We start from the raw sequence: 19,076 nt of genomic DNA, 5'->3' as shown, positions 1-19,076 counted from the left end.
GCCTGGAAAAGCGCAGGCTCAGGGGTGATCTGATGGCCACCTATCAGTTTATCAGGGGTGACCACCGGAATCTGGGGGAATGTTTGTTCACCAGAGCGCCCCAAGGGATGACAAGGTCAAACGGTCATAAACTACTACAAGACCATTTCAGGCTGGACATAAGGAAGAATTTCTTTACTGCCCGAGCTCCCAAGGTCTGGAACAGCCTGCCATCGGGGGTGGTTAAAGCACCTACATTGAACACCTTCAAGAGCAAATTGGATGCTTATCTTGCTGCGATCCTATGACCCCAGCTGACTTCCTGCCCTTTGGGCGGGGGGCTGGACTCGATGATCTTCCAAGGTCCCTTCCAGCCCTAATGTCTATGAAATCTATGAAAATCTAAGTAGTAGTCACACATTCACATTAATAGCGCATCACAGAAGAAGACACCATATATAGTTATTAATAATCAAAGCAGAGTCCAGCGCATGCAACACAGAGGAAAGAAAACACATAACACAAAAGGAGTCACACTTCCCAGTCATAATTCATAGTAAATAAATACATCACAGCACAGAAAAAGACAGACAGCACATATTTTTATATAGTTCTTGATAATCATTACTCAGTCAAACCTAATCAAAGAAGAGTCCAGTGCATGCAACACAGAGGAAAGAAAACACAACACAAAAAGAGTCACACACACACCTTTTGCAGCACAGGAATGATTAATATAAAGCATGCTGGAAAGGCGGGTGCCAGGTCGTCTGGCAGGGGAGGGAGATGGGGCAGGGGGAGAGCTACAGCTCTAAGTTCCCCTTCCCCCCTCCAAACAGATGCAACCTCTTCCAAAGCAGCCATGAGGCTTCTGCTGCCAGTGGAAGCAAGGAGGTGGGAGCAGTACCTGTACCTGATGTCCCTGCACCTGCACAACCTCCCCTAACTCTAGAAATAGGCACCAGCAGCAGAATCACTGTCTCTTCCACCCCAATGTCATCTCCTAGTATGAGCCTCCCACTACCAGAGGAGGAGCTGGATATGGAACCAGGGGACCTGAGTGCCCTAGCTAATGAAATTCTGGAGGCTGAGGGCGAATCTGAGTTTGTGCTCCACACCCTTCAAAGTTCCCCTAGACCCAGGTCTCCTTCTCTGGAAAGCAGCACCTCAGAGGAGCCTGAGGGTGTGGAGGCTCAGGCAAATGGCTTAGCTGAGTCATCTCCTCCTGCTGTTTTGCCTCAGCTTGCTGAGGAGGGGGATAAGGCAGGATCCCCACCCTCAACCCAGAAGCGGGTGAGTAGCATAATGTTGGAGCATTTTGAGCTGGCAGATGATCCCAGGTTTGCTATCTGCCAGCACTGCCAAAGGTAGAAAAGCCAAGGCAAAGAAGTGAAACACTTCACCACCATGGCAATGCTGCTGCATCTCAGGAGGCAACACCCCCTTGCCCTTTTTCCTGCTCAGCCTGGCACCAGTTTGAGCATACCCGAAGGGAAGTTCCCCACTCACTCCAAAGCCTCCATGCCCCCAAAGCAGAGGCAGACCACCCTGGAACAGTGAGGGAAAGCTGCAGAGATGGGGACACATTCCCAAGATGAGTGAGATCACCCAGATTATTGGGGAGATGCTTGATCTGGATAGCCAGCCCTTCTCCCAAGTTGAGCGGCCAGGGTTCAGGCGGCTCATGGCGCTCATGGCCCGATCTTACTAATTGCCCACATGCACCACCTTTAGCAGGATGGGGTGCCCTCCCTGTATGAGGCATGCAGGGAGTACTTGAGGGAGGAGCTGCGCAAGGCAGGGCCACAGGTAGCCTTGTACTTCACCTTCAACAAGTGGACCAGCCGGGGTGGGGATCACACTTACCTCTTCCTCACAGAGCACTGGTCTAATTAGTCAGGCCATTGGTGGACTTTGCTTCAAGCCCAGGTGCTGGATGAGTCCCACACGGCAAGGGAGATCGTGGTGGCCACGAACTGCATGGTACAGAGGTGGCTTGTTGGGCAGGCTGAGCTCACCTGCGGGTTCATAGTCACCAACAATGGGGCCAATATGGTCAAGGCTGTTTGTGATGCCAACTTTGTTGGCATCCACTGTGTGGCACACAGGCTGCACCTGTGTCAGAGATGCCTTGGAGGGAGACAGGGCTGCCTTTGATGGCACCACCGCCACTACCACTATAAGCCAGCTGATTTCAAAATGCAGGAAGGTGGTGGGCTACTTCCACTGAAGCATCAAGGGGGGCAAGATGCTGCGGGAGAAACAGGCAGAGGTGAGTATCGTGCAGCACAAAATCATGCAGGATGTGGAGACTCAGTGGAACTCCATATACCTGATGCTTAAAAGGTTGGTGGAGCAACAGAAGGCCATCCATGAGACCTTGATCAGGGAGATTGGGATCAGCACCCCCCTGAACAGAGCTGAGTGGGGTACCATCTCCCAGATCTTGGTGGTCCTCAAGCCCTTCCTCGAGGCCACCGAGACCCTCAGTGTTGGTGGTGCCTTCCTTAGCCAGGTGATCCCCATAGCGAGGGAACTGGAAAATCAAATGGAGAAGTTCCAGGGGATCAATGTTCCTGGCTGGGGCAGGCCACTGTTACCAGATGTACAGGTAACTGAAGGAGGGCATCAGGAGACAGCTGGATCCGTTGTGGTTCAATTCAATATGGTCCTCATGCTGGTGGGTATGTGTGACTCGAGGGTGAAGGGGAGCATGTGCACTGGCAGCACCAAAACCCTTGATCGCTGGATGCAGGTGGTGGTCAACAAAGTGAGGGAGGCAGAAGGGCAGAGGCAAGGGGATGTGGAAGAGGGGGATCCACTTTCCCATGCCAGCACTCCCAGCAATGGCACTGGCAGCAACACCAGCCAGTCTTCTCCATGCCAGCCACTGCCAATGTGGGCCAAGGGTGTGGCTTCAGTGCTGGGGGCCAAATGCACCAGACCCCAGCCTCAGGCAGGTAGCGCTGAGGCTTCGGTGGCTACCTATCTCACCGAAGATGTGGAGCCCCTGGACTGCGACCCTTTGGCCGACTGGGCAAGCCACAGCCAGATGTGGCAGGATCTGGCCACAGTTGCTTGGCAACACCTGTCCTGTCCACCAACCAGTGTTCCAAACAAGACAGTGTTCAGCATTGCTGGGGATGTTGTGACACCCCACCACACCTGCTTGGATCCTGGTTTGGTGGAGCAGTTGGTGCTCTTGAAAGTGAACCTTCCGTTGCTGGAGTTCCTCAAGCTCCACCTGCAGACGGACTGAGTGCCACCCTCCTCGCTCCACCTGCACATATTTCCCTTTTTATTTTATTTTTTAAAAGTTAATGCCCTGCTCTCAGCTGGAGGGGGCACTCACTGCATCACCAGCCAGCAGGGGAAGAACATGTCCCTTCTGAGCTTGCTCCTGCCACGATGAACTTGGAGGTATGGGCTGGGCCTATGGGGAGGAGGTGGCCCCAGGTCATGGGCATGACCACTAAAACTGCACCGTGCTAGGGTAGGGAGACCTGGTGGGACTGCTGGTGGTACAGCAGCCCCGTAAATGCCAGGACCAACAATCCCCTGGTGAAGGTGGGTAGGAGGCACTGTAACCTCCAGCTAATGCATGCACACACACAGTCCTTGCTAGGGAAAGCCCAGACCTGTCACATATTTGACAGGTCTGAGGCTTGCTGGTTGCAGTGGAGTTGTGAGGCTTCAGGTGAGTTCAGCTTAGCTTCCTGGGATGCCAGCTTTTGCATTGAAAAGCCCTTTGTCAGGCTGAGGAAGCATCTGCAGTTGGTGTATCTCCTGGTCCTGGGTGGAAGGAATAGTAAAAAAGCCAGAGGCTGGCCTGGCACGCAATGCAGGCAAGAAAACCAGTTAGTAAAAATGGAAATGGAGGCATCTAGGGGTGAGGGACAGACTAGGATGGGGAGGGAGGGGAAGGGAAGGAAGATGTAGCAGCGCAGGTAAAATTGCAGAGGTACCTGGGGAGTCAGATGTCTGGCAGGTTGCAATGTGTCAGAATTCCACTGGCTAGTCTATATTGAGTCCATGAGTTTCTGTACCTAGGAAGCTGATGAAGTTAAGTTCATAGGCCCGGCTGTGAAAAATGTTTTGTAATTTGTTCCCTGTCAGGATCAGGCCTGAGAGACTGGAGGCAGAGTGTTTTTTTGTTGAGGAATTTGCCCCCACAGGTAGTTGGGTATTGTTGTGTTTGATAGATTCTGGTGTGCAGTTTGTGGGGGTACAGGAGATGGTTGGCAGGTTTTGTGTTTTGAGCTGTAGAAAGTTGGCTTCAGTTCTGGTGATGAGGTTTGGTGCTTGTTTGAATGTACAAACCACTTTTCAGAGCTGGGCCTATGAACTGCACTTCAGCAGCCTCCTAGGTTGTGGCTGCCTATAAATTCATCATGGGGGCACAGAAGGGAATTGGTGAGGCTCTACTCACCAAGGCACCCCTGGGGGTCACAAGAAATAATGGCCATAAGCTAGCAGAGAGCAGATTTAGACTGGACATTAGGAGGAACTTCTTCACAGTTAGAGTGGCCAAGGTCTGGAATGGGCTCCCAAGGGAAGTGGTGCTCTCCCCTATTCTGGGGGTCTTCAAGAGGAGATTGGATGGGCATCTGGCTGGGGTCATCTGAACCCAGCACTCTTTCCTGTCTACGCAGGGGGTCGGACTCGATGATCTATTGAGGTCCCTTCCGACCCTAACATCTATGAATCTGGGTAGTAGGTACAGAAACTCATGGACTCAAAATACACTGTGGAATTCTGACACCCTCGCCCCTTTTTTCCACACAATCTCTCCTGTACAGGGTATAGCAATCTATACCTGTGGCCCAGTCATAGGTGGAGTCCCACCAGATCTCCATTATCCCTATGAGATCGTAGTCATTCTTGTTTAACAGAAGGATCAGTTCCTTCTGTTTGTTCCCCAAGCTCCTGGCATTGGTGTGCAAGCACGTAAGTGTCCCATTTGAAGCCATAGTATTCCCTGCAGTCCCAGGAGGACATCGTTCCAGGGCTGGGGTAGGGGTGGATTCCCCTGTGTGCCTTAGCCTGCTCGTTTTGCAGAAGTTACCCAGTGGGCTTGCTGTGGCGGTAGTCCCCTCCCACCCCCAGTAGGCTTAGTTTAAAGCCCAGCTGAGCAGGTAAGCCATTCTGGCTAAGAGCTTCCTCCCAGTGAAGTGAGGTGGAGGCCATCTCTTTCCAGCAGACCACTGCCTCTCTCACCAAAGAGTGGACTGTGATCATGGAAGCCAAAGCCTTCATGATGACACCAGCGCCACAGCCTTCAGTTGACTACCTCAGTCTTCCTCTCCCTCAGCCCATGACCCAAAACTGGGAGGATCGAGGAAAACACCACCTACACCCCCAACCCCATAAGTCCTTCTCCCAAAGCCCTGTAGCTACTCATGACATGGCCAGGATTGGTCCAAGCCGTGTCATTCATGCCCACATGGATAAGGGGCATAGGGTAGTGGTCAGTGGGCTGGATGAGCTTTGGGATCCTCTCTGCTTTGTCCCGGATATGGGCTCCTGGGAGGCAGGATTGCTCCCAGGCTAAGGGGTTGGGGTGGCAGATTTTTCCCTCAGTCCCCCTCAGGAGGGTGTCTCCCACAATGACCACTCTGTGCGTGGCCTTAGGGAGAGCAGAGATGGTAGCTGTGTGTGATCCTCCCTTGCCTGCAGGAGCTGGCAGCTCTGCAGTCTTTACTGAGGGTGCAAGAGGCTCATACCTGTTGCAAAGCTCCAGAGGGGAGGGGACCTTGGTGCAACAGGCCTTGGGGCCGTTGACCACCTTGGTCCAACCCCCTGGCTGGACAGTTTTGGGAGATCCTCAAGTCCTCCCTTGTCCTGGAAGGTGACCTTGGTCTACCCTCGGCCTCCATGGGGTGAAGGGCCTAGCAGTAGGAGTCTTTCTCCTGCTCACCATCCCTGATAGTGCACAGTCTCTGGACTGCGGCCTGGAGCTCCTCTATATGGTGCCTCAGAGACTCAAAAGTGGAGCAGACCTCACAAGGGGAGGTGGCCATGCTCCCAGTCCCATGTGCGTGGAGCCCAGAACCATGGGTTCCATCTGGGTGGAGGCCTCTGAGGTGCCAGAGGGGGAGGTCTCAGATGCCTCAGGTGTCCTCGGGGTACAGTGTGTGGCCATCTGCTTTGTACTGATGGTAGTCTGACTACTGCTGTGACTACCTTCCCTTGGGGCTCACTGGCAGGGCTTTGGGCCCTCCCACTCACCCTTCTTCATGAACTCCCATGCTAACTCATGCACCAGGCCTAGAAGTGTGTCTATTTGAGCGTCATGTTCGCAAGGCTCTGGTTGTGTGGCTCCCTGGGGGGCTGGGCGAAGTAGGAGCTGGGGGTGGGGGGGCGTGACCCTCCTTGGCTTCACTCTTCTGCCCTGCAGCTGGCTAGGTCCCTCCCCCACTGCGGGTCCCACCTACCTCCAGCTGCTCTGGGGGCCTGGGTCAGGGTTCTGCTGGGGGGTCCTGGGCTCAACGGAGGTGCAACGGGCTTCTGCCCATGCATCTTTTGCTGGAGCCAGGGATAATCTGTGGCCTTACCATTGGCGGGCACTTTTTAAATTGTGCGCATGCACAGAAGGGCTTGCCGATGGCACCATGCCACTCTCAGGTCTGGGGGTCCCTGTCCCACAGAAGAAGAGGACAGGTAAGTGCCCCCCCTTCCCCTGTCTCATGCACCAGGCAGCACTGGGCGCATGGCTCCCTAGGGGGCCTGGGCCAAATAGGAGCCAGGGGGCACATGACCCTCCTCAGCTCCACTCAGCTAGGTAAATCTGAACAGTATGAGCAATCCCTGGGGATCTGTGGTAGTATCACCACAGTGAGAGCATCCATAATGTGGGGTTGGCATGGTGAGACATCTACACTAAAATATTCACACTGGTTAATTGTTTGACAGTTGCCTCCAATTACCTCATGCAACAGCCCACCTATGTTTGTCCCAGACTGAGCCCATTAGTATTTGCAGAGTCCAGATTAGCACATGTAAGCATATTAGCTTAGTTACTTGATAATTGGTAAACTTGAGTTTCAAAAATTCTTATTTTAAATCCAGAGCATCAGGATAAAGCATAGCACCCTAACTGTGCCCCTTGTATAGTTACTTGTACCTGTGTAAAGTGGGCACAAAATGCATCTCAGATCAAAATGAGTGTATCCGAAAACCATTCAGGTAGCACAGAGATGGATGATTGCACAAAATACAGGGCAGAAATAGAGGGTCAGGGAATTAGGTGGGAACAAACCTACATGGTGAAATTTTCAGGACAGAAAATGAGAAGTCAAGATCATGTATGCTGTGGTCTAAAAATAATGGATTCTTCAGGCAGCAGTTTCAGCAGGAGGCCCTGGTTCAGTTCATTAGTTTCTTCCATCAGACTGAATCACAAGTTAAGCTCCTCATGGTTGTGAAAAGACCCACATCTCCTGAGAGTGATTTTTACAGAATTTATATTAGCTGCCCTTATTAATTATGAGGGTTACAAAAGGCCTGATTATCAATTTTTCACCTCAAGTTGTCTCTGTGTCTTCTGCTCAGAGTTAGAATAGGAAAGATCTGTCTGGTAGGGCTGTGCAAAGCTTCAGGTGCTGATTTGATTTGGAGGAGATTCGGCCCAATTCAGTGGCCAAATCTCCAAATCGGAATTGAATCAGGAGACCAATTAAAAGGTCCAAAATGATTCTAAGCTCTCTGAATCAATTTGGAAAAGATTCTGAGAGCTTCGGTGATTCAGGCAGTCCCTGCTCGCTGCAGCAGGGAGCTGGACCTGGACTCTGTGCTGGTAAGTAGGAGGCGGGGAGGGAGAGCTGGAGGAGGTGGGAGGGGACTGTAGGGGGACCCCTGCCAGGCCCTATCCCCTGCCTGCTCCCTCAGCCCCTCTGAGCACCCCCGCCCCCTGCCCACTCTCCCAGCCCCACCCAACCCACCTGGCTGCCCTGCCCACTCCAGCTCCCAGCCCTTTAAAAAAATTTTTAAAAGCCTACACTCACCACCTGCTGCAGTGGCCTTGGGGCTTCTGGGGGCTTATGATAGAGCCCCCCCCACACAGCGGGGGGCAGTGGGGGGCAGCGGGGATCACGCCCGCCTGGCAGCAGCCAGTGAATGCGGGTTGTTTTTTGTTTGTTTTTTTAAGAGCCGGGAGCTGGGAGAGCAGGCAGGGAAGCCACTGAGAGAGGGCCTGGGATGGGGCCAATTCAGAGATTTGGACGATTCAGCTGCAGCCAGATCTCTAAATCAGATTCAGCTGAACTGATTCAGGACAGTGATTCGAATCACCAAATTGACTCACTGTCCCCCGAATCAGCCTAATCCCAATCTGAAGCGAATAGTAGCCACTTCACACAGGCCTACAGGCTGGTATCCCTCTGATTCCTTTCAGCTCCTGTGGAATTTGATTTGAAGCCTTTCATTTTGCTTGTGTTTGGTCGTCTTAGGGCAAGCTACTATCGCAAAGGTGGGAGAGCCATGCTGCCTGTCAAGTGGATGCCACCAGAGGCTTTCCTAGAAGGGATCTTCACCTCCAAGACTGATACATGGTGACAGTTATCTTTCAGTTACTTCTTTTGGGGCAGTGGTAGGGAATCCAGTGTTTATGGTGAACTGTCCAGTGGTTAGTAACTGGGGCCTTCTTGAAGGTTAAAGGTTAAAGCTTTAACATGCAAAAGGATATCTGTAACTGTGAATGTATGCTGGCTCTGAGACAAAAAGCTCAGAAGGTGGCTCAAAGCAGGCTAAGTAGTTCTGCTGAGAAACAGAATATAGGAGCCTAACTGGAATGCTTATTGAACTTGGCCATACTTTCAGTGTTTCTGGAGCTAGCGTGTGCAGAAGTAACACAGAGGATCCCTGTGTAGCACCATCTTGTGCTATGTAGATGTAAGCACATGTTTCCAAAGCCATAAGAACAGCACATTAAGAAATCTTCACCTTGACTTCAGTTAGAGTCTTGAGTGGAAATTGAAGAGTCTGGGCCTTTGAAACAAAATATCTAGAACTACACAGGCATCAACATAAAGAAGCCTATGGAAATAGGCAGAGCCACAGTGCAGCAGAGTTGGCTATGATTTACAGTGCCGGGGACAGCTGCAGGAGAGGGAAGATCGCTTGGGGGAAAGCAGACATTCCTGCTGTTCTTCAGCAGGCAGGGACACCATGAGATCCTGAATTAACACAGGCTATGTGGAATATATGCTCAGTCAACAAATGTGCTGGCCTGTTCTCATCTCTGTCCAGCTCAGCCTACTTTATGGGTTACTCCATCTGTCTCTGGCTATACAAACCCTGAAGAAACTTGGCACTAGTGCACTCTGTTGGCATTGGATTTATGACCCAGATACCTGGGCAGACTCAAACCCTCAGACTGATCACAACTTCTCCATTTGATAATAGGTTAATTTTACTGATACACAGTGATAGCAGATAAGAATAATGCAGGCAAGGCAAACAAAATAACACCCCCAGTTCTATATCTACCTGTCCTAAGGCTGTCACAGAGGTAAGGTACATCTGGCCAATACAGGAGCCCCACCCTGTGGTTCCTTCTTGAATGTCAGATGTCAGCAGCCTGGAGGTCAAGGGCCAAAGCCCACCCTCCTCCAGTGGGGTGGGTGAGATGGGCTGGTGGTGTGCCCTTTGTCCATGGTGGCTTTGGGTTCCCCCATCAGGGACCCTTTTCTGCTCTGCAAATCTCTCCTTTTGTATTCTTTTTCTCCTCTGATGACTCTTCATTCCCAGGCATCGTTGATTGATTCCCCTGTGGTCATTATACTATCTGAGTTCTATCCTGTCAGCATATTCCTTTTTTCCAACAAAACCATCACATGCACACATATCTTAATTTGGGCATTTACCGGTCTCTTAATTTGGTCCGTCCACCAAAACTGGAAATCCCAAGAGCTCTGCAGTTGGGCATTGGGACCTGGCATCTGGTACCCTGTTATGTTATGGAACAGTGTGGTACATATCTTCAGTTTCCCCATCTCTGTATCTGCTGGCTTCAGACTCAGTGGGCCTTAAAGGAAGCTTTGTCACAAACAGGCTTTTTGAAACCAGTTAACTCTTGCCATTCAACCTGGACCATTATTCTAATGCATATCAAATCTACCTACTAGCCAGTTCCCAAAGCAAACCTCTAAATATCATTTTCTAGCCATTACATTCCTGTTCCCATAGGAGTTTCCATCACTAAAGCCTGCAACCTGTAGAAGGAAGCAAGTGAACCCAGTGTTTCTCTTGGCCTTACAATGCCCTCACACTATGCTAACATACCAATAAGGATATGTGTCCAGTTTATAAACACCGGCAGCAAAGTGTGGTAAGGGAAGGCTATTTAAACTCCTTCTATCAAAGCCTATTTAAAAAATCCAGGTAAGTAAGGTCCAGTCATATGCTTTTAGCTCCTCACCCCCAATATTTGCCACTCAGCTTCCATTGCTGGCAAAACTGCCTAGCTGTTTCTATCTCCCTAACCAGATAGGATTATGCCTTTGTATGATTTTACTTCTGAGAAACTGAAATCTAAATTGACACTGGACTTCAGCAGAAGCTCTAGGTAGTTGCTGAGGAAACGGTATTTATATAGCTGCCTTAAATAAGCACCTCCAGCAGTACAGCATTTCTGAAAATGTGCTGGGAAATGGAAGGTTTCCAGTCTGTTCAGAACTGCGTCTCCATCAGCACGGTATTTTCTTAAGCTGTGGCACTGCAGTGTCCTCAGTGCCACACTGATCTGGTTCCCTGAGGGCTGTATTTGTATAGAGGCACCTGGGTTTCCAAAAGGTTAGGAATGGCCTTTATGTCCTGTTAGTGCTCAGTCCCAGAAACTTCAAAGGAAGATGTCATAAATCATGTAGTTTGCAACTATAGTTAACCTGTGTACTGGATATTTCTTCTAGCCTTCCATCAAACAGTGGTTGGTGAAATTCTGCCTCTATTGAAGTCAGTGACAGTGAACACTCCATTCAGTTCCAGAGGTCAGAATGTCACTGCTTGTTTTAATGATCCTCTGTGGCAGCAGCGTACCTAGATTAATTGTGTTGCATTAAAAAAAAAAACCCTATTTCCAATTTTAAATTCATTACCTTTCTGTTTCACTGGATGTCTCCTTGTTCTTTAATCATGAGCGCTCACCTCTCTGACTATTTACAGAAAAGTATCAAGTCTGCGGAAGTAAGCAGAAAATATATTGAGATTATTTTTATACTTTGTGCTGCCAGTCAAGTGAGACATACCAGAGCATCAACTTCCAGGTCCACATCCAGGTCCTACCACACCCAACAAATGGAGATGTAATCATTAAAATTGTTATTCAGGCATTTTGGAATCTCCACAAAATTGCTTTTGAAGTTTGATTTTTATTCATACTGACCATCCATCCCCACAGCTGACCAGGAGTTGTGGCAGGCTGCAGCTTTAGCACTAACCTGAAGTTCTAAAAACAGCCAGGTACAAACCAAGCCTGTTGGTCATTGTTGTTTGATTTCCATGGCAGGTCTTTTGGTGTGCTTCTGTGGGAGATCTTTTCATTGGGCTATATGCCATACCCTTGCAAAACCAATCAAGAAGTGCTGGAATTTGTTACTAGTGGAGGAAGAATGGATCCACCAAAAAACTGCCCAGGACCAGTGTGAGTATCTCCTCACTCTTGAACTTGACCCAAAATGTAATAAGTATACAAAGCAGCTAGACACAGATGACTTGTCCTTCCTCCCTGGCATGAAATACTTCACTCACCCTGATGTTTCCTTAAAGGTGAACATAGTTTTAAGATGAGAATACCACCTGCTGGCAATCTCAGCAGAGGCATAGGGTTTGTTGAGAATAGGAGATGTAGCTACAGTACATATTGCCCCAGAGGGTGTAGAACAGGGTCTGGCAAAGAGTACAGTTACTTATATTGCTAATTTGATGATGTGTTTTGATCTATGAATAAAATGATGAAGTCAGTGTCTAGGGCTGGTAACCTGGTAGCTTTCATCACCAACAAATTGACCTAAAATTCCACATACAGGACCCAGCTCTGAGATCTTTGTGCTGTCCACCCACAGAGGTTTTCCTCAATGTAGGGAGTTCACAGCTGGCTGGAGAGCCTTTACTTACTCTGTCAGCCGAGAGAGCACCTGAAGACTGTGGTTGAAGAAAGCAAGCACAGTTGAATTGCTGAAGCACTCAGACAGTTCCTCAGCTATCAAAACATCTCCTAGGAACTATTGACAGCTGGGCACAAAGTGGAGCAGAACTAAGGTTACTTCAAATAGTAACTCCAAAGAATTACTCATACTCATATGAAATGACATGCAGCCAACCTCCCCCACCTCCTTAAGTCCTACATAGAATGCAGCTCATCTGGACCCAATATCTTGTCCTATAGACAAGTGAAGTCCTGTTGATTTGTGTTTTAATTGATTTGTATGTTTTCTTTTTACTTTACTGACAAACCAATTGCATCTTTCCTTTCCAAGCTACCGGATCATGACGCAGTGTTGGCAGCACAGCCCAGAGTACCGGCCCAACTTCTCCACTATTCTGGAAAGAATCAAGTACTGCACACAGGTATTGTACTGCTCTTCAGGATTCCAGTTGTTACTGGCTGACAGACTCTAGACCAGCCTGTGAAATGGCATTACTGCCTCAAACAACAGGACATATGATAAATTATCTACTTATTTTCCCCCAAAATCCACCCAAGTCTTTTCATTCTTGTTTCCAGGGAGCTATCTCGGGCTCACCCATCTGACCTATCCAGGGTGCATGCTTCTCCATGAATTAGACTGCCCTTTCCATATAAAATGCCTGCTTCCACCTCTCATCTTATTCAGTAGGGAAACATCCTTGATTTTATTACAGGAGAGTATTCAGAGCCCATCACACTTTCCAAGATCCGTATTTCACCCTTCACTACTTATTTGCAGTCCTCCTGGAAAGCAACAACTGAATTGATATGGAGATGGGGGAGGGGATTACAACTGCTAGAATTTCACTGCTGGACTCTTGGACCACATCTGGTTTCAAGACGGACAAGGAAATTATTATAATTTGGTGTGACCTCAGTCTAATCCAGTGATTTTTCAACCAGGGTACCATGAAATCTTTTCAAGGGTGTTACAGGGTGCTATGCAATATTAGCACTATTAAGCACACAAACACCTACACATGATTCACAAAATAAACCCAGGCATTTCAAATAGGAATCCATAGTTCCAAAACCATTCTGACCTGTTGTAGTCTTTCTGAGTTCTTTGCAAGAGAAGAATTGCTCTATTATTTTTCCATTTTCAGTGAAATTTAAGAGCTGGCATTTTCTGAGGGGTGCCTTGATTCTAAGAAGTTTGAGAATCAGTGGTCTAGTCTTTGACCTTGATAAGATACCATAAAATGAGCAGCCTATGCTCAAAAGCCCCAAAGTGAAATGCGTGTATTGCAAGTCGTAATGACTAGCACTGTCCAAATAATGCGTGGCAGCATGTGCAATGCGTGACAGTATTATATAAACCTGGTGTTTGTCACTGTTGACAGACTTTCATTTTCCAAATGCTTTTCTGAAAATGTGCATGGGAAAAGTCACAGCTGGACACACTCAGGGTGCTCACAGAATCCTTTCTGTTTCAGGATCCTGACGTAATCAATACTGAGTTGCCCATTGAATGTGGGCCAGCTCCAGAAGATGAGGGAAGCACAGTGATACGCCCAAACACTTCCAGTGGGATGGTTCCCTTGATGGTGAGCCCTTCCCTGAGCCCTCAAACGGCTCTCAGAATGTTAGAAGCCCATCAGGCAGGGCATAAACTTGGACAGTGTCCGCAGGAACTGGTGGTAGAGAATTTGGGCAACTGGACTGTCAGAGGACCCAGCCTGCCATGTCTCTCTGATTCCAATAGCAGCGGGTCCTGGTTCCAACAGACTTCAAATCACAGACTGAAGAACAAAACGAAAAACCTTTGGAACCCAACATATGGTTCCTGGATGTTGGAGAATATCTGCCATTCCAGCCCTAACTCCAAGCTCAAAGTGGCCACAGAACGAGAAGACTCAGGCTTTGATGGGAATTGCAGCTCTTCCCCTAGTTCTCGGGAATCTCCAGCATCTCCAAGCCGGAGACATGGTCTTCATGTGGACGTCAGTGGGATCGAATTGGTGAAGCTGCAGACTTTCCCATGTGGTAATGTGAATTACGCATATGATGACTTCTGCTACAACACTGATCAGGCTTCCTCTTTGGCAACAGACAGGGCACCAGTACTGAGGAGCACCAGTCTGCGAAGGGATGAGAAGCCTTTTTTTAAGCCAGAAAAAACATCACGAGAGAGGGACTCTGGCCTCTCCTTATCAGATGACCTGAGCGTTACACCTGTATAACAGGAGATGCTTTTCCAAAGATCAGGGAGGGAGTTTACTATGTCTGCAAAGGCAAACTTGAAATTCCACTCTGTTTGCCTGTTTTCTCCATTCAAGTTCTTGCAGAGGTGATCTTTTAACCACACTAGTATCCCACTTCCTGCTCCTCCTGGCTGGATTCCCAATTCACTGAAGACAATTGCTTTCCTATCTCTGTTTCTGTCTCTGTCCGTCAAACGTGTTCCCTCTTCCTGAACCAGTGCCACTGTTTGACTGTAAATAGAGATGGCATTTCCTGCACTGATTCAGAATCCAGTGGTTCATGAAAAGAGTTGCTCTCAATCTGCTCAGGTGAAAAAAAAATGGACCTACCATCCAGTTGTTAGTCAGCCGGAAACGGTAAACAACATAGCCACTTTTCTGATCTAACGTACCAAAAAAAAAAATCCCATGCTGTGGGGTAGCATCAGTTGCCTTGCAAAGGCTGCCATATTCCCGAGAGTTTTGCACATTTCTGCTGACTCACTAATGAGGCGGGTGCACTGACAGAGAAGTAAACAAAAAGGAGCCACATTTGGACCCATTTTCTTGGCAGGGATGTCGGAAAAACAGTAAAATAAAACCAGTGTTTGCACAGATCAAAACAAAAGCAGGAGGGAGGGTCAGTTATTATGTCCGACTCCTCTGAGAACGTGTTTTTTTTTTTTTAAAAGCAAACAAGGAAGGAGAAAACCAATTAAGTACTTTAAAACATAGTTACTGGTGTTGATGGCATCCGTTTGATGACTGAAGAAAACTTGCTTCTTACCTCAGGGTGTAGCTCACCTCAGTTTCTGACCCTGGAGATTTGGGAAGACTTCTGATTAAGGTCCAGCTGTGCTGCATGCTGAAAACTGGACTTTCCCTTTCTTTTAACAGACTCCACTTGGGATGAACTTTATTTAAAAAATACTCTAGCATTCAGCAGTGTATTTACCTAAACTGCAATGGTAAACTTTAAGATGAAGATTGAGAATTATTACTGTAGAATGCCAAGTTCTGGGTCATGTTGGTGTTGTTTTTTAATATATAATATGGAAAAATCCTCTGAAGCAGACATACTTGAGGCAAGTTATGCATCTTGATTGGAAGCCAGCAAGAAGTATTTTATTTTAACATAGTTCTCAAAATGCCCTTATAATAATGAGCGTGATTAACTCAGCCATCTGGAATGTCCCAGCCGTGGAGGCACCTGTTTCTTTTTGTGGGGAGTGCTAAGAAGACTCTTGTTTCTTCGTGACCTCTTATTTGTACTGTCTTGGAAATTCAGGAGCTGGATTGTTATTCTGGAAGAATTGTTATTTACAAAGTTTTCTGCTGTAGTTTGCTGATTAAGCTGCTATTTCCTGGTTAAAGCCTACCAAACAAAGATTGAAATGGTAAAGACAGAATGGGGGTCTAAGCCTACACTGTATCAGAAAAGCATGGTCTTGGTTCTATTTCTGAATGCCTCGCTGCCAGTGGCTGGGTAACAAATGGGATAGTAGCAGTGTGGAGAGAGGGAAAAACCTTACTAGCCTGTGGAACCTGGTGGAAATGCAGCTCCTTAAATGTGAAAGTAGAGACTCAAGGGTACATGGCTGGTTCAGAGTATCGACTCCCCATGCACAGATAACCAAAATGTGAATACCCTGCAATTTTTGCATTTGACTTCACCTTTGTTTCCTCACTGACTCAAGAAGGGCTGTGGCAGTTTCATTCACTGTATCAAGGGTCACCTCATGCGTCATATATACACATATGTATACACACTTCAGCATGACTGGCAGTCTCCTCTCAGAAGATGATTAACTTTAAGCACAGACTCCATTGCCTCTGCATCAGTTAAAGATGATCACTACAGAGCTGTGGCACAGAGAAGCACAGCACTGAAAAGAAAAACCATCTCACAGCAGCACTGTATGACCCCAGCTCAGGATGAAGGCCTGGCTGTAGCTAGTCTTAGCTTCCTTTATTTTGGGGATTTTTGGCTACTGAAGAGAGAGTCATTGCAAATGCCATCAGTACTACATCCCAGTGCTGGTGCTGGATCTACTCCCACAATGACTTTGTGCTGAGAAAAACCACATGCACAACATAAAATGTGCATGAACGCCCACAAATAATACACCATATTTTATGACCCTTTATGTGACTTAAAGGCATATAAGGACACAGGGTCTTCCCCAGGTGTGTAGGACTGTCTTAAGAGAGAGGCTGGGGGATGCAGGTGGGTAAGTGAAATCTAATAACCTTTGTTCAACAGGGACCTTGTTTCTGTCCATGACCTTCCCACTCTTCCTATCTGAGGTCTTTAGGCCTGTTTATTTACTCATTTTAGTCTTCCAGCTTTGATGGGTGTATCATAGCCAGGCATGGGGTAATCTCACTTCTCTTAGATCTTGTCAGTGCAAGTCTCTACTTGATCAGCTGGGTCACCTTCTCCCAAAGGATAACCATAGTGTTTTGCACCGTGCTTCTAGCATTACATGGCCAGCTCTATCATATGCCAGTGAGAAAAAAACTATCACTCAGTCATAACCAACTTGAACCTGTATACCTTGGGCTCCTATACACATGCAGGGAGGCTGCTCTGACAAGCTGTAATTACCATGCTCGAGCACAGGGACGGGCAGTTATTTCAGGAGAAGGGCCGCTTACTGAGTTTTGGCAAGCCATCAAGGGCTGCATGACAGGTAGCCAGGGGCACATAAATATTAATTTTCTAAATTTTGGGGAGGCCCCGCAGGCTGGATAGAATGGCCTGGTGGGCCGCATCTGGCCTGCGGGCTGCATTTTGCCCACCCCTGCTCTAGCATCACTTGCATCAGCATCTCTGTGCTGAAAAAGAGCAGTAGGTTGCTTTAAACTAAAGCTCGTTTGATGAGCTCTCAGGGCTGCGCTAAGTAAAGTGCCCCTCCTCCACCCCCCAGCACATCTATAAGTGCCCTTTGATTGCACCTGTCCCTACCCCTGCCAGGAGATGGAATGTCTCTGTACTTCCTTCAGCTGTTTTTATATTTCAGGAGACCTTGTTTCCCCAGAGATAAGGTATCAAAAAATCCCATAATCTGCCACCATTAACAGTAGTGACCTGGCCCTTTCTTCTTCTGCAGCCGCCTCACTGCAGGGGTGAAGGTGCATCTAGTAGAGTACAGAGTTTTATTTTAGGTGCAATTCAGCTGTCATGGAAACTACTCAAGATAGACAAGCTGTCCCACATTATTGTGGCGTTGTATAACTGACTTGCTAGTGTGCCCATTGCATGCCCTCCCCAATTAATTCATTTTAATCACTTACCTGGGAGGAAAGAACCTGGTAGAGCACCCTCCTTTATTATACTTGGATCAAGCCAGTTCCTGGTCCACTACACTCTTTCATGAGACCCAGATTAACCCATACTTTTATAAATGGAACTAGTGATAAAAACAGATTCGAGGTTGGGATGTGAGGTAGGAATAAGCCCATTATGTGACAGTATCACAGTCAACATTTTTCAAGCACCCATCACCATAGATACTAGTATCCAAATGCAAAAACTTCACTCTCCACTTTTCCTTCTTGGGTAAAAACTGTCTTCATGTGTGTGATGGGTTCCGGAGGGTTACTGTCAGGAGCAAGCGAGACCCTAGATCTGCACATATTGAGTATTTACTAACAACAAAAGCTTCTGCTTTAGCACCATAAGACCATTAAGTTTGTAATGGGACATATGCTCCTAAATCATTTAGATCAGTGGTCCCCAAGCTTTGTAGACTAATGGACTATCAGCCCTTAATATTTCTTGCAGACCACCATGCATCCTTATCATCAAATATTTAATGGACACGGCGCGGAGTGCACTCTCCAGACCTGGTGCAAGCTACTTTACCAGGGCCTCATAGACGCCAGGGTTTGCTGACTACAGTTTGAGAATGACTGACTTTTGAAAAATCCCACTGTTATGTATGAAGACAGAGAGGAATCTCTCCAAAGGATAGGCATGTTAACAATATCCCTATGATGATACTGAAGTTGTACATGTAGTCTGAAAGCTGGCCATACAGCTAATGAAAAAATAACCATGCCATTAACTTACACCACATCCTTCCTTTCCCAACAGATTTATAGATCTTGTTTTACAAAGCTTCAGTTTGGAGAGAGAATTCTGATCAGTAGTGACTGAACAAACCCATATTGGCTGCATTATGCTAGATTTGCTTGGCAGTTTAAAGCCAAAACCAATTTAATTTTGTAGAGGAACAAACACAGAGTCCTGGGGGTTGGTTTAGACCCTTTTCCACAAAGCGTTTTCCAGCACCAACTGGCGATGGAGATTCAGCTGCTCATAGGAATGCTATAGTGGAGCGATTCTCAACCAGAGTGCCACGGCAACCCAGCGTGCCTTGAGAGCCTTTCAATGGTACCACAGGGTGCCACACAAAAGAAGCAGTTAGGTGTGCAATTATGATTCACAAGCTAAAGCCAGAAATTTCAAATCCACAGTGTTAAAAACATTTTGACCTGCTGTGGTCTTTCTGTGCTCTTTGTAAAAGGAGAATTGTTCTATTATATTTCTGTAGTCAAAAACTGAGTGAAAACTAAGAGCTGAAATTTTCTGAGGCATGCTTTGAGTCTAAAAAGTTCAAGACCCACTGCTATAGTGTGCTCTCCTAAATGGGTTTCTAAATCTGTGTTCAGCTTTGACATTTAACACAGCTTAAGCCAGCAATTTATTTTTTAATAGATGTGTG

General features: G+C 47.6%; 1 protein-coding gene across 1 annotated transcript in view; it reads left to right on the top strand.

Moving 5' to 3' along the window:
- LTK (leukocyte receptor tyrosine kinase) overlaps positions 1-15,027 on the top strand; it is a 200,232-nt gene extending 185,205 nt beyond the window's left edge. The window contains exons 26-29 of the mRNA XM_019519044.1: positions 8,427-8,528; positions 11,483-11,617; positions 12,453-12,543; positions 13,600-15,027. Of these exons, the coding sequence (XP_019374589.1) occupies positions 8,427-8,528; positions 11,483-11,617; positions 12,453-12,543; positions 13,600-14,346 (1,075 nt within the window). The 3' untranslated portion in view covers positions 14,347-15,027. The remainder of the gene's footprint in view (positions 1-8,426; positions 8,529-11,482; positions 11,618-12,452; positions 12,544-13,599) is intronic.
- Positions 15,028-19,076: the final 4,049 nt, after the last annotated feature.

This window comes from Gavialis gangeticus, unplaced genomic scaffold (genome assembly GCF_001723915.1).
Source record: "Gavialis gangeticus isolate Ggan-Ray unplaced genomic scaffold, GavGan_comp1, whole genome shotgun sequence".
NCBI classification, from domain to species: Eukaryota; Metazoa; Chordata; order Crocodylia; family Gavialidae; genus Gavialis; species Gavialis gangeticus.
The sequence above is the reverse complement of the archived record's forward strand: the minus strand, read 5'-3'. Positions and strand labels throughout refer to the sequence as shown.